Source organism: Ambystoma mexicanum, chromosome 14 (assembly GCF_040938575.1).
Source record: "Ambystoma mexicanum isolate Mex_15411 chromosome 14, UKY_AmexF1_1, whole genome shotgun sequence".
NCBI lineage: Eukaryota > Metazoa > Chordata > Amphibia > Caudata > Ambystomatidae > Ambystoma > Ambystoma mexicanum.
Genome location: NC_090940.1, coordinates 104,666,136 through 104,690,560, shown reverse-complemented (window position 1 = coordinate 104,690,560; position 24,425 = coordinate 104,666,136). Strand labels below are relative to the sequence as shown.

At 47.4% G+C, this 24,425-nt stretch overlaps 1 protein-coding gene across 2 annotated transcripts in view; it reads left to right on the top strand.

Annotated features, from left to right (window-relative positions):
* Positions 1-24,425, top strand: part of ZFYVE1 (zinc finger FYVE-type containing 1) — a 237,825-nt gene that overhangs the window by 119,092 nt on the left and 94,308 nt on the right. The window contains exons 4-5 of one of the 2 annotated variants that reach the window (XM_069638620.1): positions 2,433-2,647; positions 6,910-7,016. In XM_069638620.1, coding sequence (XP_069494721.1) covers positions 2,433-2,647; positions 6,910-7,016 — 322 coding nt within the window. Of the gene's footprint in view, positions 1-2,432; positions 2,648-3,468; positions 3,713-6,909; positions 7,017-24,425 lie in introns of those variants that run through there. The other variant, XM_069638621.1, reaches the window with a different exon arrangement.

Here is a 24,425-nt window from a genome sequence, read left to right as displayed (position 1 = left end):
AAGTAGGGATAGTGAGGCATTTTGAATATATTTCTATTAAGAATAAAATGGCATATGTTGATAAATCATCAAACAGTTGTCCGCCGCGCATTACTGACCCTCACACGACCCTTGAACTAAGCCTATCTTATAAAACTGAACTTCCAAGCCTGTTCTGCCAGGCCTTTGCATTAGGGTTTGTCCCTGATGGGTTGAACTATGCTTTGGTTGTTTCTAATTCATTTTCCTGACTTGCTACAGCAGTGCAGCTCCGTGGGTCTCTAAGGTTAGGCAAGGGCTGGCAGACATTTTGACTTAAGGCGCAAGACTTGTATCCTTTTTCAAATCCATTCTGCCTAGCCACAGCTCCTGTTTGGCTCCCATACTCTTGTTTACATATGGCTGTACTTGCTGGGACTAGTACTACTGGTAGTGATTTGGCATGAGTTTGTGTTGATCCTGTCTGGCATAGAGGACCCTGCGGCTCGACCTGGAATAATGTATGTGTCGCAGTGGCCATCAGCTCGGGCAGATCACCCTTTAAAAACATTATGCACACTATAACAATTGCCACTGGTAAACATTTGCCACCACTCAGTGGGAGACCTCTAATATGGGATCCTGCGGCTATACTTTGCCTCTTCTCTATCTCACGCAGCTGTTGTTGAATGCAAGAGCTGCCAAAGTCAACAGCAATAATTCAATATTCATCCAATTTAATGCCCTTTGTAAAGGTGGGAGAGTGGACACAATTCTTCCATTTAACAAGTTCTGTAGTTCTGTATTTTTCCCAATTTTCCAACACAATTCCTAATAGATTATTGTTCCAGAGACATGTTGAACTTAGGCTTTTTAAACTAATCATTTTTCAGGAGATTGTGGTGGAGGCAATTTTGAAGTCTATGAAGGGGCCAGACAACACCTCTGTCAAAGCAGGGGTAGAAGTTTCAAGTTGCAAGCTTCTAGCCATAAATTAAAATGTACTTGCCTCCTGGGATAAATGCCAATTCTCCACATACACACACCAAACCCTTTGTTACTCACCAAGTGTAAATCATTACTCCCCAATGGCTAAGTAGCAAGTGCACATTTTGAAGGATGGTGAAAGTTTCTTGGATCCCCAGCATCCAAAAGAGAACGGACAAGGAAAAGCAAAAATGTGAAAGCTGAAGATGGTTCCTAAGTACTGCTCGAGGATGTCGATGTTAAGCGACATTAAAAGTGCTTATCAGTGGTATTGAGCAACAGACCGTAGAGGGGAATTGGGGCCATGGGTTTCCTAATGTTGATAGTCTCTTATTGGAAGGATGTTCAGTCTAAACTATACTTGCATCATAGGAAGATCAACTGGAGAAAATGTGACTGCTGGATGGCCTAATAATGTATTTCACCTTAGAGGTTAAAGACAGTGAAACCTTCTAACTCAGGATGTGTTTGGGCATATTTTTGTGCTTCCATTTACACTGCTGAGGACTGAATGGGTCTGGTGGTGGTGTTCTCTCACCTCATAAGAAGCTAGATGTTTGGTTACCCTCTGTTGTGATTCATTTCGTTTCAGTGCTTGACTTCGAATGCCTTAATCATCTTCATCACCTGTATCAGAAATGTTTGCAGCATTTAAAATGTTTAGAGTCATCATGTCCGATTTAAAAAATAAATAAAATCTGCTATCAGGACAAATACAAATTCAGAAGCTCAATATTAATGGAAAAATCTAATCTGACTTGGTCATGAAATGTCATAGTATAGACTTTGTATAACGGCCCAATTTACAGAGATTGTGGCAGAAAAAAGATCGGTAAAATTAAGCTTGAGTGTCTTGGGGTCTATAGCCATCACAGGCCTCAGACAAATTGACCACACCTTTTTGTTCAGAGGATGTTACCATTTTTCTTTATAGAGGTGTTGCGATAGCTTCTTCCTTTTGAAGATACAGTAAAAGTGTTTTCATTGAGCATTATTGGCAACCAAAATATGCAAGATAAGCAAATGTGCCAGATAACAGAATGTTGGTCGTCTGAGTGGCAGGGAAGCAGAAAATGGAGCAAAACGCCAAATAACAATGCTTTCCAGCCTTATGATCTATGTACTGGCTCTCTCTGCCATCCAGTCATCCTGTTAGCCAGCCTTAAAATTTTGCCATTAAAACCAAACTGTTCTATCACTGGCCATTGGATATACTGGCTAATAGAGCTTTTCGGTAAATACAGTGACAGATAATGAAGTTCTACTGTACAGTCAAAGCATGTGAAGCTTTAAAATGTTGACCCTTTGCGGATGACGCAACGACATACGATAGATAAGTGAATTGATACTGTAAGTAAAGAAAATGTGTGCGTACATCCTCAACAATGTATCGACATGTGATATGTAATGTATTTAATAACCAAGAATAAATGTTTCAGTTTTTTAAACATACTCATTCCAATCAATTATACTCTCTTCCTCCTCAGAAAACCCTGCAGAAATGCCAGAAAAGCTTATTCAAGAAAGGTTCCGGAAACTGAGTCGGTTCCCAGAAGCCTTCAGCTCCATCCGCTATAAAGGAACACGGACCTACAACCCACCAACAGACTTTTCAGGGCTGCGGCGGGCTGTAGAGTTTCACCTTGAGACCAACACCACACGTTCTTCCCGACACCCTAGTGTCATTTACAAGGCTTTAAAGGTAAACCATATGCTTGCAAACGGCTACAGGTAAAAGGCGCTGGAAACCGGCATGTCACAAATATTCACCAAGCCTATTTGGCAGCTTCTCCCCCTGCTCGCCACTTCTTGTCTAGCTCATGACCCAGCCTCTCCCTTCCAACTCTAAACCCTCCCTCTCCCCATTTGGTGGCTTACCATTCCCCCCTCTTACTGTTGTCTCCACTTAGGCTGACCCTTGACCTCTGCCCAAATTTGGTATGGGGTCTGTGGTGGGTCAGCAGAAGGACATGGACTCAGACTTTCCACCTCACTGATGATTTTTATTAACTGAAATGAATAAATGGCTATCGCTCCCTTCGCTACTGGTTTACCTTAACAGAACTAACGAAGGTGCTTGTCAGTGAGAACGTCACTGTCCAAACTAACTTATTATTTAAAAAAGAAAAATGTATTTTAATTTGTTTTAAACTTTATTTAGTAACTGGTTCACAGTATAGGATGAACAAATACCATTCTGTGACATCAGCAGGTGCCCTCTATTGTAAGCAATGTGTCAGCAGTTTGCTGACAATCTAGGTATACCTTTAGAATATTTTCATGAAAAACTTATTAGATAGGGTTCTCCTAAATACATGCCAAAGCCATTATGTATGCATCTGTCAAGAGGTTTCAATTAGAGGTCAATCAAATGCAGACAATGGGGTTTTTCAAAGGGCTCCAAATGTTCATATCGAATCCTCTTTCTTAGACTTAACGTAGACCTACAATGGATGGTGCAATGGATGTTATTGGGAAGGTATCCTATCATTTGTCTTGAAGGTTTTGTCTTGAAACCCAGGACCAGGCCTGCTATTCCTGGTACAATGGAGAGTTCCATTGTGTTGCTATGGCACCCAAAGCTGGTCAGGCTCCTGTCTCCAAGGGCCCATCCACTTAACAACTTCAATGGAGAGTCACAGACATGTGGGGAAGGGCTACCTGCCTTTTCTTCTTCCAGAGATGTCACTGACTGGAGGACTGATGTAGGATTTTGCAAGTTTAACATAGCTGCACACTCCCCAACGAAATGTGGAGAAGTTGGATTGTAAGTATTGTTATTTTTGTCCCTCTTAGTGGGATGTGCAGCTGACTCGTTTCAACTGTTATTTCTTATCCTTTACTTTGAGTGATTACAAATAAAAGATGTATGTTTGCATTCCTCATCTCAACTTATCTTAAAGGATAATACTGAGGGGAAAGTTCTTAGGTTCTCTGACAGCATACATTTTGTAAATGTACTTATTTAGATAAATCTCCCAGTGTCGTTTTAATGTCAGTCATTTTCTTAATGTGATGAAGTCCACTGTCTTGTTCTGGGGATGTGACTGGGAGTTTTCCCAAGCTTGCCAATGATGGGCCTGGTGTGCTGTGCAGAATATCTCCTGGTCACCCTCACTTAACCCCTATTGCATGGTCGGTGGCAATCACTGTAGGATATGCAGAAGTTAAAGGGCCTAAGGGGCCCACTATCAGACCCATAATCCCTGAGAGAAATAAACCAATACACCATTCATAGTCAATCCGTTTCACACATAAGAGGCTTTTAAAACTCACGCTGTTAGAGTTGCCATGGTTACTGTTGCCAAGAGACCGCATTTGGGGAGAAATAAAAACCGGTTGCCAGTTACTTGCTCCGGGGGGGTGGCAGTCCCCTTTTGCTCATTCACCTCTGCATGGTGGTAAACTGATGGCAAAGTGATAAAGCCTATTCCCTTACCCTCACATAGCACTGAGCCAGCCGCGATCAGAGTTTCTGTTTTGCGTTAAATCATAATTACAAACAGACACAGGCACAGCTGTGTGTGTCGGTCTCTAATGGCATGTCCTGGAGGTGGTGTGAATGGATGCGCAAGTAATGGTGGTTGTTTAAGATGCATGTTCTTTCACTGTGTTTCTTTCTGTCTTGATAGAACTGTGTAAAGAAGTATTGGTCGGTGGAGGCCAGGTAGGACCCAGGAATGGAGTTTGTATGGAGAGGCACAAACGGGGTCAAAGTGTACAACTTTCTTTTGCACACTTTGACCCCTGCTCTTACAGCCACATGGGAATGTAATGTAATAATGGGCGTTGGTATGGGCATTGGTATGGCTGTAGGTTGAACGCCCTTGGGCGAACAAAGTCTGTTATAGAATGCGTGCATGCATTTTAGCCGATACGAAGGTAGGTCTGCTGTTAAGCAGACACATGGGTGGGTGCAGAGAGGTAGTCTGGAGAGTATGCGAGAGAGATATGTGTGCAGCTAGACTAAATTTTATTGCAGGGGGCGGGGGGGATCGATCTAATGGCAGTGGTGCTGTGAAAAATATGTGAAGCAGGAGAGACATTGTGTAAAGCTAGACCGAATTATATCGTGAGGGATAGCTGCCTTCTAATGTTGGAGGTGCTTCGCAAAGTATGTGGAGCAATACAGACATTGTGGCCCTCATTACAAATTTGCTGGTATCCAGCCGGTGATAACGGCGGGAGACCGACAAACTGACCTACTGTTTCCACCCCCTGATATCCCAGAATTTCTGGGATGTTACAGGTTGCGGAATTGGCAGTCTTTCCCCATCCAGGGGACTGCCGGTATTACCGGTGACGGTAATACTGGCAGTTTTCTGCCGACGGGGCCTGATTTACCTCCAGCTCTTGGCTGGAGGTAAATCAGGTAACCCTCACTGGCGAACCTGTAGTTTGGAATTGCGGTAGAAGTGCTGGAAATGGATTTATTATCATTTTTACCGCACCGCCAAACTTGTAATGAACCCTCTATGTACGCAGCCTAACCAAATTGTATCGTGGGGGATGGCTGCATTCTAATGGCAGAGGTTCTGTGCAAAGTAAGTGGAGCAGGAGAGCCATTATGTGTGCAGCTAGACCAAATTGTATGCATGAAAGGGATTGTAGTAGTGAGTGTTGCTCATCCCACATTGTCTTTGTGAGAAATAAATTGGAAAAAACAAGGTCCAAGGAAGAGAGGCCCGCATGGGAAAAGTTAATGTCTCCACAGGAAGAACTCTGTTTATAAAACCACAAGTAAAGCACAGACTATAAGTAAGGTGTATATGTATGAAGACAAATCCATTGCTCACCATTCAGCACAGTGGTTCATTAAAACTGTAGCTTCAGATCCCCATTGCAATGAGACTGCAAATGAATATGACTGCAAAGTGAACACATCACTCTTACATGTGTATAATGAGACTGCAAAGGGGCCATGTTAAATTCCATGACCTCATGGAAAAAGTCTTCAGTAGAAATGCTCTCTGGTTATGAGATCCAGAGTATGCATTTACCACATGTATCAGATAGAGTTGGGGGCCTGTTGTATGCTGCAATACGGACTCAGATGACATATGAAGCCCACCAAACCTTTTGAGTTCTCCTATCTCTTGGGACAGATGGAGACCCTACTATCTCCAGCTATACTACGCCTTTGGGCCTTTGGGTCTAAGCCCTGGTCATAGTCCTGCATGCTTTCCATGCCGTCTTAATGAAAACAAGCTCCTTTCTGGGTGCCTCCATATACGAGGGAGGAGTGGTTGTCAAATGAAGCTGCAGTGGATACAGAAGGCCTGTGTTATTTCTGAAATTTGTTTACTTTTGGTCTAGCGCTGGACGCATTGCTGTGGTGTTGTACAAGTGGCCAGTCAGCCTTGCAATTGATGAAAACACAGCCATAGACTAAATATAAAATGGTGAGGGGGTCAAAATATTCAGTGAAAAATAAAGTAGGTGTACAGAAAGAGTTCACAAATAAAGCCAACTAACGTAAACATATTGGCTTGGCTAGTGATGAAGTGGTGCGAGAAGAAACAGTGTGGCAAATTACGGGTACGGGTGATCTCCTTCGATAATGCTGTACCATGTTGGCTATTACTGGGAAAAACATAAGGCAAAAGGTAAATGATCCGGTCTTACAAGGAAACCCAAATGAAATGACTAGGGGTTGAACTTTCTGCTCCAGGTGCAATGTATTTAATTGAAATTTGATATTTTGACATCCGTTATTACGCAGTCGATATTCGGGTGCACCTTTTATTTTGCTCCACAAAATAATGGTATGGAAACAACAGTTGTGGGGGAAGGACAGGTGTGGTCTGGTGAGGCCTTTTTGTCATCTAGTACAGCTCATATTCCAAGAAACCCCATCTCCCTGTTGAAACCTCTTCTATTGAAATTCAGCATCGTGTTAATGTAATATTTATAAATTTCTCTGACTTAATTCCTGAATTTCTGATCTCTTCTCTGCATTTGCAGGCACTGAGTGACCGTTTCAGTGGCGACATCCCCGATGATCAAATGGCACACAGTTGTTTCTTCCCCGATGAATACTTTACCTGCTCTTCCATTTGCCTCAGCTGTGGGTAAGTTAGGGAGATGCAGTAACAGAGCTCTGCTGTGGAAGGGGGACTGAATGGAGCCTGCTTGAACATTCCTCCTGAATACAAGAGTGTTACATCACTGCTCGGATTCACAATTGGCTTGTTTGATAAATCTTAAAACTACTATGGCGATTCAAACGGATATCCTGTAATAAGACAAAATACATGATTTCATAATGAAACAAATGCATAGTTAGAATGAAAATAATAATGTATCATATTCGCTTGTATATAATAGTCACTTGTATTAGGCATACATTTTTTCAAACCGTCACAAGCAATTACTCATAACATTTTTACAATAAACCTCAAATATGGTTACACCAGTTTTTTGATAGCCTGATGATCAACTCTTCATTGATTAGTCACATCATATGCAGAGATATATTAGACAAATCTACTAATAGCCAACACGTGTTTTGACCATAGGTGGTTCTCAAGGCTGAAAAGTATCCTTAGTTCAATTACATTCCTCCTTCTTGCAGTTGCAAAATTCAATCACATTTCGCCTTCTTACACTTGTAACTATTTAACACATCCAGCAAAAACTTGTTGTACCAAGTAAGCGAAGACGGCCCAAATTTGGGCTCTTGTTGAAGTGATCAATTTACATGAAATAAATGTGAACTGGGAGAGAGGAAAACATAAGAGAAATGGACAAAAAAAATAGATTGCCTGAGGATTTAACCCTTAAATGAATTAACATTGCTTATGCCCCATTGTGTACATGCTCATATAATATTTGTCAGATTAGCCAACTTAATGTGACAACCACAATCTCATCATTTTATTATTGCTGTTGCTCCGTGTCATGCCTACATTCAAGTGTAACTTGCATGTATATTAAATAATACCAAAATGATGTTCAAACTTATGCTGGTGGATTAGTCCATTTACAAAATTGTTTGGTTAGCTTCTTGTGGTGTGTAATTAATTATTCCCTGAATATGGTTTAACTTTTATTTTTTTCCCTTGTGGGCTGCGAGAGCGCTTGCCGGGTTGGCAGAGGTCACTACGCAGAGTGACACGTTGAGAGTGTTTTCTTTTCTTTTGGGTGGCTGTTGGTTACCCTAGAAGCAACCTTAAGTAAGAGCATTGTGGTGTCAGTAACTACGGAGCAAGCAGTGACAGCCACACGGGAAACAGACCGATGTGCATGAGGAAGAGGACAATAGGGGATAAAAGATGACATTGGCCCGCAATGCTGGCATTCGATACCCCTAATAAGTCCAACAAATGGGATAGCAGCCAGGGAGCTCATCTGAATACTGCCCCCTGTCTTCACTGTACGATAGACAACACGTGACACTTTACCAGCGTGTCATACCCTGACCTCTTGCCGGGGATCCCGAACCCTGTCTCCACAATGTTGCAGCGTAATAAGCTAGGTGTGGCTCAAAGATGGTTGAGCCCACAGTCACCGACCCCAACTTAACCAGCAAGTGCCGGCTGACTTCTAAAGCCTCCTTCCAGTGGCAACTTGAGAAGGATCTTTCATAAAATGAAACAAAGTCAAGACTGTGTTCAAGTTTCACATTCAGCAGAATTTGAAGTGCTTGAAGTGCTTACTGTACAAGTCCCATTGTGCGCCGATGAGCTGCCCGACACCGCCATTTTGGCATGTAGAGAGCCAGACTGCTGTGACTGCTACTCCAGCTACTCCGCTCTGCGGTTTAAAGATGTTTTTAAGTGATTGACCCCACCTCTAGGAAATAAAACCAGTTTAGAAAGAGTGCCAAATAGAATGTCCTGCTGTAACTGCTACTCCAGCTACTCTGCAGGAGTACTTAGTAATAATATTAATCAGAGGTCTGTTCCTTCCTTTTGTACGTCCATAGGTTCAACTAGATTCCCCCTAGTTATATTTTTGGTTTTGTTATAGGCTTGTTGTATGCATCCTGGAGAATATCCTCTTGCTCCAGGATGGGATATTCTCCAGGATGCATACAAGCCTATCACAAAACCAAAAATATAACGAGGGGGAATCTAGTTGAACCTAGGGACCATACAAAAGGAAGAAACATACCTCTGATTAATATTATTAAGAAGTACTCCAGGGATACACACATAATCAAGAGAATAGTACAAAAGCATTGGCATCTCCTGCAGATGGACAATGATTTAAAAAAAATATTGATATTTAACCCAAATTCTTTTATGTAACCTGCACCTACTATCAAAACCAGACTGAGCCCATAACTTTTTTAAATGATCCGTGAAGTGAGTGCTAGCGGTAGTGACTGCTTAAGAACATTGACAGGTTTCCACACGTGTGGAACATGTAGTATGTGTCGATATGCTCACTCAGATAGCACTAAATATGTTAGTACTGGATGCTTTGTAAGATACATAACTGATTTCATCAATTGCAAAACCAAATATGTTGTCTATGCTATTGAATGTGTCTGTAAGAAAATTTATATTGGAAGTACAATTAGGCAACTAAGAGTTCGGATCAGAGAACACCTATCCATTCTCAGTAACCCTGACCCAAAATTGTCTTTAGCCAACCATTGGCAGGAGCATCATCAATTGGACAGTAAGCGTGACCTCAGATTCATTGGCCTACAAAGAGCCAAATTCGGTAAACGAGGAGGGGGCCAGAAACTCTTTTTAAGACAAATGGAAGCAAGATGTATTTGCAGACTATGAAGTAACTTCACGGACCTCAACTCAGAACATGAAATTAATGTTTTTCTGTAAAATTTGGACTATTGTGTTACTATACCAGATATCATAGTTTTACAATACGATCATGAGTGTGTATAATTGTGCATACTAGTATTTAGAATTGGGTAAAATGGAAGGAGCAAGTTGCACACATTCTGATGACTAATGGCACCACATTTTAGTGGGCATAAGAAAGGTTCAAATGGGATTACCCTTCCCAAATTAAGTTATGAGGTATTAAGTTGTTTGTTTGACCTGTGATTATCATTGATGTCTAAACTGCAGGGGACGTGCGTTGCTATGGTACAATATCAACTGAGGCATCAATCATGGCTAAAAAGTTAATAGCCCCAAAACAACTTTACGGTGAATACAACTCTACTATGTGATCTGATTTTCATCTTCCTTAAAAGAACGTTTTGTGTTGGCATAATATTTGTATTGGTTTAATATATGTAAAGCATGGCTTAAAGTGACCACCAAAATCTTATTGCAGTATTATATATTCTTTGAATCGTTGTATTACCTATTTTGGGCATACATAATCCCAACCATTTGTTAATTCAATAACAAACAGTTCAGGGAAGAGGTAACAATGTAGTAGGATCTGCCCTTGGCAGCTGGAGACAATATAGGGACAATGAGGTAGCAACAAGACCTTGTTATTACTATAATCATATACAAGTCAAAATAAACATCCATGAAGTGAGATTATGGAGGGGCAGGTTACGTAGTGTATACAGCCCGCGGCATTTGTTGACACAATAGCGTCATCAAGGAAGTCCCATCACACGCAGAGAATGTGTGACGTCAGCCAGTTGAATAAATGCCAGTTAACCAGGATCCGGCCAATCTAAGACCAATCACAAACTGCAACTTTTTTATTAAAAATCCTTGATAAAATAGCCACACATCACCTACAAAAATACGTCGACAAGCATAATCTCCTGCACTCGCAACAGTCAGGGTTCAGAAGTGTTCACAGCATCGAATCCACATTATTAGATCTACAAACCAAAATGCATGGCATCTTGGACAAAGGAAAAGCAGGCTTGCTAATCCTTTTGGACCACTCGGCAGCTTTCAATTTACTAGATCATGGGAAGCTCCGAGAGGCCCTAAACACAGCTGGCAATTGCTCAGAGGAAGCCATTGATTGGGTTTCATATTTCCTAGAGGATAGAAACTCCAAAATCACCTGGGGAGGACATTCCACCACTTCAAATCCTGTGGACTGCAGAGTGCCGCAGGGAGCTAGTTTTTCCCCATTGCTCTTTAACCTATACATTCGCTGTCTCTGTACCCTTCTCTCACAGCTTGGGATCTTTTTCACCAACTTTGCAGATGACACGCAGCTAATATTAGAACTGTGCGGGGACCATATTATCGACAACAACAGACTTTCAGACATTTATAACACTATCGAAAATTGGATGAAATCACATTGGATGTGTCTAAATAGTTCCAAACCTGAGCTCATGACATTTGGCACAACCAAAGCTCTGAAAATCCTAGGCCCAGTTTACTCCTCCTTCCTCATAAATGACTCCACCATCATAGTGTCTAATAAAGTTAAAACGCTAGGCATTTACTTGCAATCCTCATTAGGAGCTGAGGCGCACACATCATACTTAAAACGGAAATGTCAATACTTTCAGAGGCTCCTATGCCGTATAAGGTCATTCCTTAATACCAAAAACAGTGCCACAATAGCCAGAGCCACCATTCTGTCATGACTGGACTACGGAAATGCCCTACTGTTAGGTGCCAGCAGCAACTGCATACAGCAATATCAAATAATTAAAAACAACGCAGTCAGATACATTGCAGGAAAGTCCAAACGTGACCATATAACAAAAGACAGACACAACCTCCACTGGCTAGCAATAAAGGAGCGTATAATCTTTAAATCCCTGACACTGGTTGACCGCTGCCTAAATGGAGCAGCCCCAGCATATCTGAAGAAGGAATTTAAATGGTATGAGCCAAGCCAAACCCTAAGATCCGAAAAGCAGGGACTACTTGAGTCCTGCCACTTCAGAGTAAAAGCCACAGGCCTAGGTAGAGCGTTTCCCACCAGGGCTATCTCCCTTTGGAACGAGTTACCTCGTTATTTTAGGCTTGAAAGCAACATCCAATCATTCTGAAAGAGGCGTAAAACCACGCTTTTTAAATGATTGACACACTCGCCACCCCTGCGCTCATTTTGTAGCCCACCTTTTTGTTCTACTTGTACTGTCCTGTGATTGTCAGTCTTTCGTGTCTCTGTCGCGCCCTGATGCTTGCGAGCTTTTGGCGCGTTACAAATATATAAATAAATAAATAAATAAAAATAACCAAAATGGCGCCCGCGCTGTAATACACGCGGGACGCCCGATGTTGCTGGATGTTGCTGGATCTAGCTGTTGGGTAAGATTTGCACAGAACTGGTAAATCTTCCTGACCTGGGTCAACCCCAGAACTTTTTGCTTTACTAGTGGGATATTTTTCCATAATACCTCAGTCAGTGGGAACCTTTTTCCATACTCACATAATCTTTTACTTTTTTTATGGGTGTAATTTTTAATACTCTCCATAGTGTCTTTTTAAAGTTATCCTCTTTAACAACTTATTGGCAATATGTGTCTGTTGTTGCTCGGTTGCCCTAGGGGCTCCTCTTTTAACTTTCTTGTGTTAACCTTGAGTGAACTGCAGTTCCCAAGGGTAGAAAGGATCATTGGATCCCTTTTACATTTTGTTAAATGAAACCAGCACACCCCACCTTATGTGTCGTGCTGGGGAGATGGAATATATCCCCTTACACATTAAAACTGTAACACTTCTGTTACAGTGACAAGCTTACCTTCAATGGCTGGTGGCAGTGATACCTTGTATAAATTTGGTGCACCTTTACAGCGGGCTGTGTTCACAGCTGCAGTAAAGGGACCTAAGGATGTCAATTTTTACCAAAATGGCCCGGCCTTCTTTTTTCACTATTTTATTGTTTCTTGTCGTTTCCTGTTCCTTCCCCTGACATCCAGGGCGGTAAATTCCTTTGTGTGATTTTTATCTTCAGCGGGAGTCCCCTGGACTCCCTGCCTAGGCCCCAGTCTGTCTGTGAGAGCAGGAAGTAAGGTAGCAGTCCAAAACTCCCCAGCGCTTTGTCTTACGCCTTGCTTGAATGGGGAGAAATCCCAGTGGGGGGCTGGTTGTCCTGATTGGACAACCAGACCGCCCCTACTTACAAAATGCGGTGAGAGAATGCAGAGGTTGTGTTGTAATTCCTGATAAATACTGCAAACCTGGAAGCTGAAGACATGTCGACCACTGGAACTTAAACTGAAGAGGAAGATGAAGGAAAAGCGGCTGAGACGATTTGCAGCGACCGGAGAGCCTGCTGTGTTACCGGAGCCTGCTGTAGCCCTTCCTTCCAATCGACCCAGGGCCTCTGAAAACGACAACCTCGACCCAGAACCTGGCGAGACCCACTAGACTCAATGAAACCTACATTTTGAGCCATCCCATGCGTTGCTGCGACCTTGCGTTGTTGCAATACCCCAATACCCTGGGACCTCAAGCCATCGTGCGGTGCACGGTCTTCCGAATTCCGAATCTCGCTGAAACTTCGTGGGCATCCTGGTGGATCTCCAGAGACACAAATAGAGTGTGAAAAGTCACCTCACCAGAGTGCTGGACATTTAAAACGATGAGAATTCCATCGCGATTTTCTGTTTTATGTGCTCCTTGAAAAGGCGCCAAATCCGTAGAACCACATTCAGCCACAAGGGACACCTTGCCTGGAGCCTTCTTCATCGATCCCTGCTGCAAAGTTCCTTCCGAGGTCTTTTTTTCAGTCACCACGACAAGGAATCCACTGACCGGGTATTTGGCTGCAGACCCTGAAGTTCTCCTGCTGCAGAATCTTCTTCAATGCGGAGGTACTGTGTTGGCTTAGGTATGCATTTACCTTAAGCCTGTTAGGATTTCTGTGTAGCTATGGGTTGTTTTCTGTGATGTGGAGGCCTCTCATCCAGTGCACCCAGTTCCACTGCTAGAATCCTGCTAGGGTGTCTTCTGCGAAGCCCATGGACCCTATACTAACCCTAAAAGTAAAGTATTCACCTGTTTGCCCAGTTTTCCTAAGGAACTCTGACTTTTACTACTAAAGAACCTAGTCTGTCTCTACCTGTTGGTCACTAGTCCCAGTGAACCCCCCATCTGCCACTGAGAACACTCATGCTCCAAGAATAAGGGAAAGACTTTCAAGGGATTGAGACTTCTGCCTAGAAAAGAAAGTAAGTGTTTAAAAGTTACTTACTTGTAAAGAGTTGGTTGGTAACTGTAATTCTAAGAGTGAACAGTTACAAAAGTTCTTACTGATCTTGAAGGTGTGATGCACTATTCTTAAAAGTATGGTTAACATCTTTTCTTCCTTAGCAACTGTTTTGCCAGTTTAATAGAAAGTAGATGTGGAGGTGTTTTACTCTCCTGTGATTAGGTTGTGCCTCTTCCCAAAAGTAAAGTGTTGGTATCACCAGATTAGTCCCTTGAGAATAATTGTATGAGTGTCCCCCAACTAGGTCTTGCTTCCCCTGACTTGTTGGTAGCCTGTCCTTAATAAGTCTGTATTGGGTTGTAGAATAACTTTGAGTCATTTGTGTTAGGTGTGTGCTATCCAAAATAAGTTACAAGAGTTACTGCTTACCTCAGTCGGGGGTTCCCTGATTTCAAAAGCACCTGTAATTGTATATTACATCCTTAGGGTTTACTCACCTAGTATAACTGTGTGTTATCACAATAGTAGTTATAGGTTTTTACTGCACCTAGAATAAGTGTTTCACTATTCACCAAAAGTATATTGTCCAGTTGACTGATAAAGTGATTTGTACTGAGAATCATTATACAACTGGAAGGGTCTACAGCCCTTGCATTACTGAATGTAAAAAGTAACCATTGGTTTTTACTCCCCAAGAATAGGCTTGACCTATACTGAATGTGTATGAAAAGGTTTTGACTTCCCTTTAACTACTGTTAGGTACTTCAAATACGGTCTATACTTGGGTCTGTGTACTTTCAAGTATAGTGTTGTGTTTTTATACTGTGATTTCATATGTTTTAGTGCTTACTTACCCCTAGATTTATCTGGGCCTACTTGTAGTTAAATAAATCCTTTATTTTTACAATACGAAGTGTTTCAGTATTTCTTTGGATCATTTGTATGACAATTTCACTTGTACTGATTCTACAGCCCTCTCTCCATCCTAAGATAAGCCTGGCTGCTCTGTCTACGCTACCATGAACTCATGTGGTACTAAGAGTGGAGGCTTGTACTGCCTCAGTTGAATGGTTTTACTAAACCCTTAGTTGGACTTCAGAAAAACTGTCCTAATACTAGCTAGAGATAATAGTTAAGTATAACCACTTTGAGGAGATGTAGGGCAGCTAGGTGCAACGAAGGCAAGACAGTGAATCCTTCTATTACAGTATTAAAGTATGTTTTAATGCGGTATTTGGATTACCCCAGAGAGCTGTGGAAGCTCCTAGGAAGGCACTCAGCAAGTCTGTGCGGCCTATACTCGACCCATGCTCTGTTCCTCCTCCCAGAGTGGACTTGTTCCGACCCTTGGAATACATTTCAGAGGTTGAGGAAGGGTCTGAGGAAGAGGTGCCTCCTGAGGTTCCTGATGACTTGTTGTCCGGGCATAGCCAGTTGGAAGACCTGCGTCAGTCTTTGCATGACGCCAGTGGTCTTGATGCCTCCCCGGAGGTTGAGATTGGCAGGCCTGAGACTGGTACACATGCTGACTAATCGTACAGGCGCCTCATGTCGAGGGTGATGGCATATCTGGGTTGGTCGGCTCCACCTGTGGATTTTCTGCAGGATGACCTGACAGATATTTTGGACCAAGGTCTACCCACTGACCCAGTGTTGCCTTTTCACATGGCCTTACAAAGAAGGGTGGCGGCTTGGACTGCTCCGGAGAGTCTCCCGGCAGTGAATAAGTCGTTGCTGAAAAAATACCGGCCAGCCAGTGGTGACCCCTGCTACTTGTCTACGCACCCTACTCCGGAGAGTTTGGTGGTGCAGGCGGCTACGGACCTAGCAAAGCAGGCTGCTTACCCTACAATCCCTTCTGATAGGGACGACAAACGCTTTGATGGCTGGGCGAAGAAGTTATTTTCTTCTGGGGGTATGGCTTTAAAGGCAGCCATCTCCGTTTGTGCCCTTGCAAGATTCACGTACACTCTATGGAATTGTGTGTCGTTGGTGGCTGAACATATTCCCGAAGGGGAGGAACGGGATGGTTTTCTTGCCCTCGTTCAGCATGGCAAGGATGCCATGTGTGAATCCGTTGAGTCGGGTCTGGATGTGGCAGACTGTCAGCCGGTCCATGGCGGCGAGCACCGTGATGCACAGGTTTGCGTGGTTGCGGAAGTCGGGATTTGCTCCTGATGTACAGTCCCGGCTTCTCAACATGCCCTTTGATGGTGTCCATCTTTTTGGCAGCAAGGCTGACGAGAGCCTTGAGAGTTTGCAGACCTCCACAGCTGCAGCAAAGTCGTTGAGCGCTGCTGTACGTCAACCTCTACCTTTTCGTCCTAGTGGACCGCAATGAAGGGGAGGTTCCTTTCGATACTACTCTTCCTTTGGTAGATCGAGGGGGGCTGCCAGTCAAAGGGGCCAATGTAGGAGTACCAGAGTTGGAAATCAAGGTACTCGAGGTGCCAAAGCCGCGCGAGCAGTTGCCTCTTTGCCCTCAGGCACTTCCGCTCAGTCATGAGGCCATGTCCCATGGTTCGCCGGTTGGGGGAAGGCTGGCGCAGCATCTTGTAGAATGGCGTGCCATTACTTCAGATGCATGGGTTCTGGAGATCATAGCCCACGGCTACTGTCTTCCTTTCCGGCAGAGGCCTCACGACAATCCACCGGGGAAGCTCTCTTTGAAGAGTCCGGATCCGCTCCTTGCGCAGGAAATCGAATTGCTGCTGGAGAAAGGTGCTATAGGACTGGTGCCTGTAGCGGAGAGGAACAAGGGATGGTATTCCCCATATTTTTTGATCCCGAAAAAAGACAGGGGATTGAGACCCATCATGGACTTGCGTGGTTTGAACAAGCTCCTCAGGAAGGACAAGTTCAAGATGGTTACTCTTTCTCAAGTCCTCCAGGCCCTTCAACTTCAGAACTGGTTGGTGTCTCTCGACCTCAAGGACGCTTATTTTCATGTGACGATCCATCCGAAGCACAAGAAGTACCTGAGGTACGCGGTTGGCGACTCGCACTTTCAGTTTCGGGTCCTGCCGTTCGGATTGACCTCCGCCCGAGGGTCTTCACCAAGCTCATGGTAGTGGTGGCAGCGTATCTCAGGAAAGGGGGGATTCACGTCTACCCCTACCTGAACAATTGGTTGATCAGGGCGCGCTCTCCCGAGCAAGTCCTGGATCATCTGTCCGTCACCTGCCATTCCCTTCACAAGCTGGCTTCTCCCTCAAGTTAAAGAAGTCCCATTTGACGCCAACCCAGCGGCTCCGGTACATCGGAGCAGTGCTCGACACATCCCTGGGGCAGTGTTTTCCTCCTCAGGTGAGGGCTCATTACATTCTGCAGATGGTGCACAAGTTTTGACATGCCCAGAGTCTCCCGGCATTCGGGTTCTTGAGATTGCTTGGCCTCATGGCATCCTGCATTCTACTGGTGCTAGAGGCCAGGTTGCGGATGAGATCTCTGCAGTGGGCTCTCAAGATGCAGTGGTCGCAGTCCTCCGTCAGGATGTCGGATCCCGTTCAGGTGCCGCCCTCGGTCGCCCAGGATCTTCTGTGGTGGGCCATCAAAGGCAATCTGTTGAAGGGGGCTCCATTTTGGCTACCGTGGCCGGAGGTGATGATCGTGACGGACGCATCCCTCACGGGATGGGGAGCTCATGCCAACGAGTTGACAGTCAGCGTTTGTTGGTCTCCGGAGTCCAGATTCCATATCAATCTGTTGGAGTTGAGGGCAGTCACGTTAGCCCTGAAGGCTTTTCTGCCGTCTGTGCGGGGGAAGAATGTCCTGATTCTGACGGACAATACAGTGGCCATGCACTACCTCAACAAAAAGGGGGTGGCAGGGTCTCTCCCACTGTGCAGAGAGGCGATGCAGCTCTGGTTCTGGGCCATCCAGCAGGAAATTTCGATCTCGGCAGTTCATCTGGCCGGAGACGAAAACGAGGCGGCGGACGCTCTGAGCAGGCAGAGCACGGTCTCTCACGAGTGGGAGCTGGCTCAGGAAGTTCTTTTGGAGATCTTCGCCCTTTGGGGGGACCCCACAAGTAGATCTCTTCGCCACCAGTGTCAACCGGAAGTGCGAACGATTCTGCTTGCGGGAATTTCTTCCAAGAAGAGCCTTAGGGGACGCGTTTGTAGTGGAGTGGTCCTTCCCACTGCTGTATGCCTTTCCTCCAGTCCCCGTCATTCCGCAAGTGTTGCAGACGTTACAGAGGTTCGGTTCCCGAATGATCCTCATTTCTCCGGCGTGGGCCAGGAGAGCGTGGTACCCGGACCTTCTCGACATGTCCATCTACCCTCCACGCCGTCTTCCCTACCGGGACGATCTGCTCTCACGTGAGGGGGTTGGGTTCTCCATCCAGAGGTCAAGACTCTCAGCCTTCATGCTTGGCATCTGAAAGGCTGACATATAAGGATTGGGACCTCCCTTAAAGACGTGATGGAGGTGTTGCTTTCGGCCAGAAGGCCCGCAACAAAGTCCCTGTACCGTTGCCGTTGGAGAAAGTTCTGCGACTGGTGCAGGGTACAGAATGTGGATCCTTTTCAGTGTTCAATTCCTGTGGTTCTGTCTTTTTTGCTTTCATTAGCCCACAAGGGTCTGCAAGTGGGTACTATTAAGGTTACCTCGCGGTGCTGTCTATATTTAAGCGCTTGCCTGAGGAGTGTTCTTATTTTAGAATTCCTTTGATTCTCCAGCATGGGGTCTGGCATGGATTCACATGCTCATGAATATTCCCCGCCGTCAGGCCGGGAATCTTCGGTATAAAAAAAAAAAATCAGTATCAGTTTTATTTCTGATCTGTCTTTCTTAGTAGTAACCAATCACTGGTCTCTGGGTCATACTGCCCCCAGCCAATGACTGCCCTCTCCCTAAGCCCCGCCTCTGGCAGCCATCCTCAGATTTTTACCGCACGTTCAAGTGTTGGGAGTCCTCGTGCTGTAGCTCTCGAGCTTTTGCTGCGTTTTCACGCTTTTTCAGGAGATTTTTCTAATTTTTCGGTTAAATAGAGCCTCAAGCTCCACCGTTTCTACATCCGATGAACGGGGATCCGTTTCGGAGTTTTCTACGCCCCTCAAGGGTGAAGATTTCGTCCAGTTACGCTTTTGGAGGATTCCAGAAGTTCCGAGGCCTACCCCGGACATGGCCCAGGAGAAAGGAAGCTCGACGCCCGGGAAGCTGTTCAGGACCTGCCCTGGATGCCAGCTTCAGAATGTTTTCAAGGAGGACGAGCATTCGTTATGCCTCTACTGTCTCCATGAGGACAAGACGCACACGGAGAAGGACTGTGCGTTTTGTGGGAACATGTCGGAGCGGACCATGAAGGATCGCCACCTCTCTCTCGCCAACTGGCTGGAATGGAAGAGCCTGTCAGGCGAGAAGAAGAAAAAGAAGTCAGAGCGGTCTTCTAAGTCCTGTGAGGGCGCCCCGGCGATGGGGGCCCAACAAAAGGCCAAGCACCGCGAGTCCGCGGGCACCGGGAGCGCCGAACGGTCGGGCTCCTTGGCTGCCAGGCAAGGCGCATCCTCCCCGGCGCCATCAACCACGAGCCAACGCTCTGGCTCGGGTAAGAGGAAGTCCGAGAACCTGGCGAAGCTTCTGGAGAGGCCCCGGTCGATCTCGAAGATTCCGGCAGAAGGGGAGCGAGGCTCGGACCCTGCCCCCAAGGTGAAGGCCCCAGGCGTACAGAAAGTGACAATGGCCTTAATTCACCCTGCTAAGACCTCGATTGAGGATGTTGCAGCGGCCCTGGCTCAGCCTGTGGAGGCTACGCCAGTGGAGGCGACCTCAGGACCCAGAGTCTCCCTGCCATCACGGAGGGAGTCGTCTTTCAGGCCCATTGAGAAGACCCCCACGAAGTCCTCGTTGGAAAAGGTGGGGGAGGGGCAAGTGGCCATGATGGATACGGACACAACCTCTGAAGAAGAGCTCATTGAAGTCGTGGAAGAGGCCCAGCCCATCGGGAGGGATCCTGACGAGGGCGACGACGAGAGCAACGGTGTCGCCGACGAGGATCCTCAAGAACCCTCGCGCCCGTTGTTTCCGGCGCCGCAGGACTCTTCGGTGGCCATTTTGTCAGCAATTCAGTCCTTATGCTCGCAGATAAGGACAAGGTTGCCCCTCCCCCCGACGAAGGTACCTGAGCCAGACCCGACGGGGAACCGGAGCCAGGACCTTCGGAAAGTCCACTGCATAAGAGGAGGAGGACGCATCCCACGCCACCTCTCCCACCTCTGCGGCCTGCTCTGCCTTCCCCCCGGTCTACTACCCACGGGGATGAAACGGGCACAGACACGACTATGACAGGTACAGATGACGACGGAGGCGACGATGGGACGTGTCCCCCGTCGCCCCCTGCTCGGGCGTCCCCGCCCGATGAGATTGGATCCTTTCATGCCATGATTTCCAGGGCATCCGAGCTCTTCCAGCTCTGCCCAGAAGAGAAGAAGAAGGAAGGGTTCCTTTACCAACGGCGCGAGGCTAAAAGGAAGACGGTCCTCGCCGTACCACTTCTTGATGACATCTGGGATGAGGGGCTCGCCCTCCTCAAGAACCCTGCCAAAGCGCCGGCAAAGAGGGACCGGTACGAGATTAAGTACCGGGTCCCCGACGCTGCCCCCTTGTGCCTTCGGGTGCAAGCTACCCCGGATTCGGTCGTCTCTGCGGCGGCAAAGAAGAAAGCTGGGGGGCCTCGACATCAACTTCCCCGCCGGACGGCGAGGGCAGGAAGCTGGACACGATGGGACGACGGGTCATCTCATCCGCAGCGACGACAAGGCGGCCAACACCCTGCCTATCGTAGCCCGCTACGACAGGGAATTGTGGTTCAAAATCGCACCTCTGTTGGACTTCCTTCCGGATGCCAAGAGGGCTGAGACCCTTGAAATCCTACAGGAAGGTGAGATTGCTTCAGACCACGCCATCACGGTGGCAACGGACATCGCCGACACCGGTTTCCGTCAGTTGGGCAACAGCGTTTGCCTGAGACGACGAGGATGGCTCAAGGCGACGGATTTCCGCCAGGACGTACAAACCAAGGTTTTGGACATGGCCTTCGACGGGAGCAACCTGTTTGGGAAGGCAGTTGATGAGTCCCTTCAGGCCATCAAGACAGACACGGAGACTGCCCGGGCACTGGGAGTGCTCCAACAACGACGGCCGTCCTTTCAGAGCTCCGGAGGCAGACAAGGTGCCTCCAAGGGATCCGGCAGTGGCTCCTCCACGTACCGCCAAGCGGCAAGATCTTCATCCCAGGAAGCCTACAGGGGACGTGGCAAGTCAGGTGGTGCCTGTCGTCGTCGACAGGGAGGTCAAGGAGGCAAGGAGTCCATCTCCACCGACAGTTGGGTGCTGGACGCCCTGGCCCAAGGGCACGCCCTCGAGTTTCAGAAGAAGTGCCCACGCGTTCCACCCGTGGCCAGGAAGGAAAATCACGTCCCTCAACTACTGTTGGAAGTAAGGGCGATGCTCAAGAAGGGTGCCATCGAGCTCGTCCCAAAGAGGCTTCGGGGCTCCAGAGTTTACTCAAGGTACTTCCTCGTAAAAAAGAAGACAGGAGGATGGCGCCCCATCCTGGACCTACGACGACTGAACAAGTACATCAAGGCACAGAAGTTCCGGATGGTCACCCTCCAGCACGTGCTGGGACAGCTGGAGGAGGGCGATTTCCTGTCGTTGTTGGACTTGGAGGAGGCGTACTTCCACATCCCCATTCTAAAAAGACACCAAAAGTTCCTCAGGTTCGTGGTCCAAGGGCGGCACTACCAGTTCAAGGCCCTCCCGTTCGGATTGAAGTCGGCACCCAGGGTGTTCACCAAGTGCCTCGCACCGGTGGCGGCGCGGCTGCGCCTACAGGGGATCCACGTCTACCCCTACCTGGACGACTGGCTCATCCAGGCAAGGACAAGGGAGCTCGCCGTGGAGCACATGGCGAAGACCGTCCAGCTGCTCATGGACCTGGGATTCTCCATCAACTTTCCAAAATCCCACCTGGTCCCGTCGCAAGTCGCCCTGTTTCTGGGAGCCAAGCTCGACACAGTGGCGCGGCTGGCCTCGCCGTCGGAGGAAAGGACCAGGACCATCCTGGGCAAGGTGCAGCGTCTGCTGGCCATGGACATGGCCAGGGTAAGATCTATCAAGTCCCTCCTCAGAATGATATCCGGCTGCATTTATCTGGTGCGCCTTTGCAGGCTTCGGATGCACCCCTTACAAGAGTTCCTCGATGCCCGCTGGGTCCAGTCGATGGGCAGCTTCGAGGACAGGATCCCTCTCAACGAGACGTTCCGTCAGGCGATCTGGTGGTGGGGTACCCGCTCTCATCTGTCGGCGGGCACAGACTTTCAGACCCCAGCTCACCCGGTTGGGGAGCGCACTCCGGACATCTTCACGCGAGAGGCCTTTGGCTCCCGGAGGAGAAGTCACTTGACATCAACATCTTGGAGCTCCGCGCAATGTTCTGGGCCCTCAGGTCTTTTCTTCCGTCCCTCAAGGGCAAGGTGGTGAGGATCTTCACCGACAACACCAACACGATGTTCTACATCCGGAAGCAGGGCGGAACCAGATCCCCCGGCCCTATCCAAGGAAGCCCAGGATCTGTGGCATTGGGCCGTTGCCCAAGGGATGTTTCTGGTGCCTCTTCATCTGGCAGGAATAAAAAACACGATCGCCGACTCACTCAGCAGAGCGCTGCGCTCGTGCCACGAGTGGGAACTACGCCAGGATCAAGTGGATCGACTCTTCCGACGATGGGGCGAACCCCAAATCGATCTCTTCGCAACGGCGACGAATTCCAAGTGCCAGAGGTTCGCCAGCAGGTTCCCCCAGCCGAGGAGCATGGGCGATGCTTTCTCGTTCCCCTGGGACGGCCTATTTCTTTATGCATTCCCTCCGCTGCCGTTGCTGCTCCGGCTCATCAACCAGCTCAAGAGGTCCCGGTGCAGGAGGATCCTCGTCGCACCGGCGTGGCCGAGACAAATCTGGTTCCCGGACCTTCTGGACTTGTCAACGTCCACACCAGTCAAGCTGCAGACGGACGCAGACCTTCTCTCCAGAGAAGGAGGTGCCATTCTTCACCACAACCCATAGTCGCTGAACTTGCAGACCTGGCTCCTGCAGCACTAGAGTTTGGAGGGTACGACATCCCGGCCGACTGCAGAGAGGTTCTTGCAAAGGCCAGGGCGTCCTCAACTCTCAAGTGCTATGGACATAAGTGGAAGAGGTTCTCTGTCTGGTGCCGTGCACAGAATATTAACCCTCTGCGGATTACGGCCCCCCAAGTATTGCCGTACCTAATGTCATTGGCCAAGGCTGGACTAGCTCACGCTTCCATCAAGATACATCTGGCCGCCATCTCACGATACACCAGAACTACGGGACGGGCGTCCTTGTGGTCTCATCGACTGGTGAAGGAATTTATGAAAGGATTGTTCCGATCATTCCCGCCGGTGAAGGCCCCTGCCCCGGCGTGGGAGCTCAACGTGGTGCTAACCAGGCTCATGGGGCCCCCATTTGAGCCTATGCATTCGGCACCGTTGAAGTTTCTGTGGTGGAAGACAGCGTTTCTCGTGGCCATCACCTCTGCACGACGAGTGGGAGAGATCCAGGCCCTATCTTGCAAGCCTCCATACTTGACTTTTCATGACATGAGGGTGGTGCTGAGGACGCACCCCTCCTTCATGCCCAAGGTGCCGTCGGACTGCCACCTCGACGAGCCCTTGGTGTTGCCAGTTTTTGTCCCGTCGCCTTCGACGCCGGCCGAGAGGACTCTGCACTCGCTGGACGTAGCTAGAGCGCTGAAGTTCTACGTGGACCGCACAAAGAGTTTTCGGAAGACATCACAGCTGTTTGTGAACTTTGGGACTGTGAATCAAGGGAAGGCTCTCTCGAAGACTTCCATTTCCAGATGGCTCTCCGGCTGCATCATGCACTGTCACCGGTTGGCAAACCGACCGCTGCCTGGCCGTCCGAGAGTCCATTTGACCAGAGCGATCGCTGCTACCACGGCGTTCCTGTCTGGTGGGCCCCTGCTGGACATCTGCAGGGCTGCGACGTGGAGGTCGACGCACACCTTCACAAGATTCTACTGCGTCGATCGGGACTCCAGGGAGGAGTCCAGGGTCGGCCAAGCAGTGCTGCGCAACCTGTTCGCTTAAGGTGAGCCTGGTGAGGAGGTAAGAGATGCTTAATGTTGAGTTGTTGTATTGCTTAATGTTGAGCCTTTGCCACCTCCCGTGACCAGTGATTGGGTACTACTAAGAAAGACACATCAGAAACGAAACTGATACTGATTTTTTTTTTCTATACCAAGGATTCCCGGCCTGACGGCGGGGAATATTCATGAGCATGTGAATCCATGCCAGACCCATACTGGAGAACAACAGTTACAGGTAAGTAACTTGTTCCTTTCTCAGTTTCTAAAAGGGTTAATTTGTGTATTTCCACAATTGTCGCCTTTCCAGGTGCCGGAATGGGATTTGAATTTG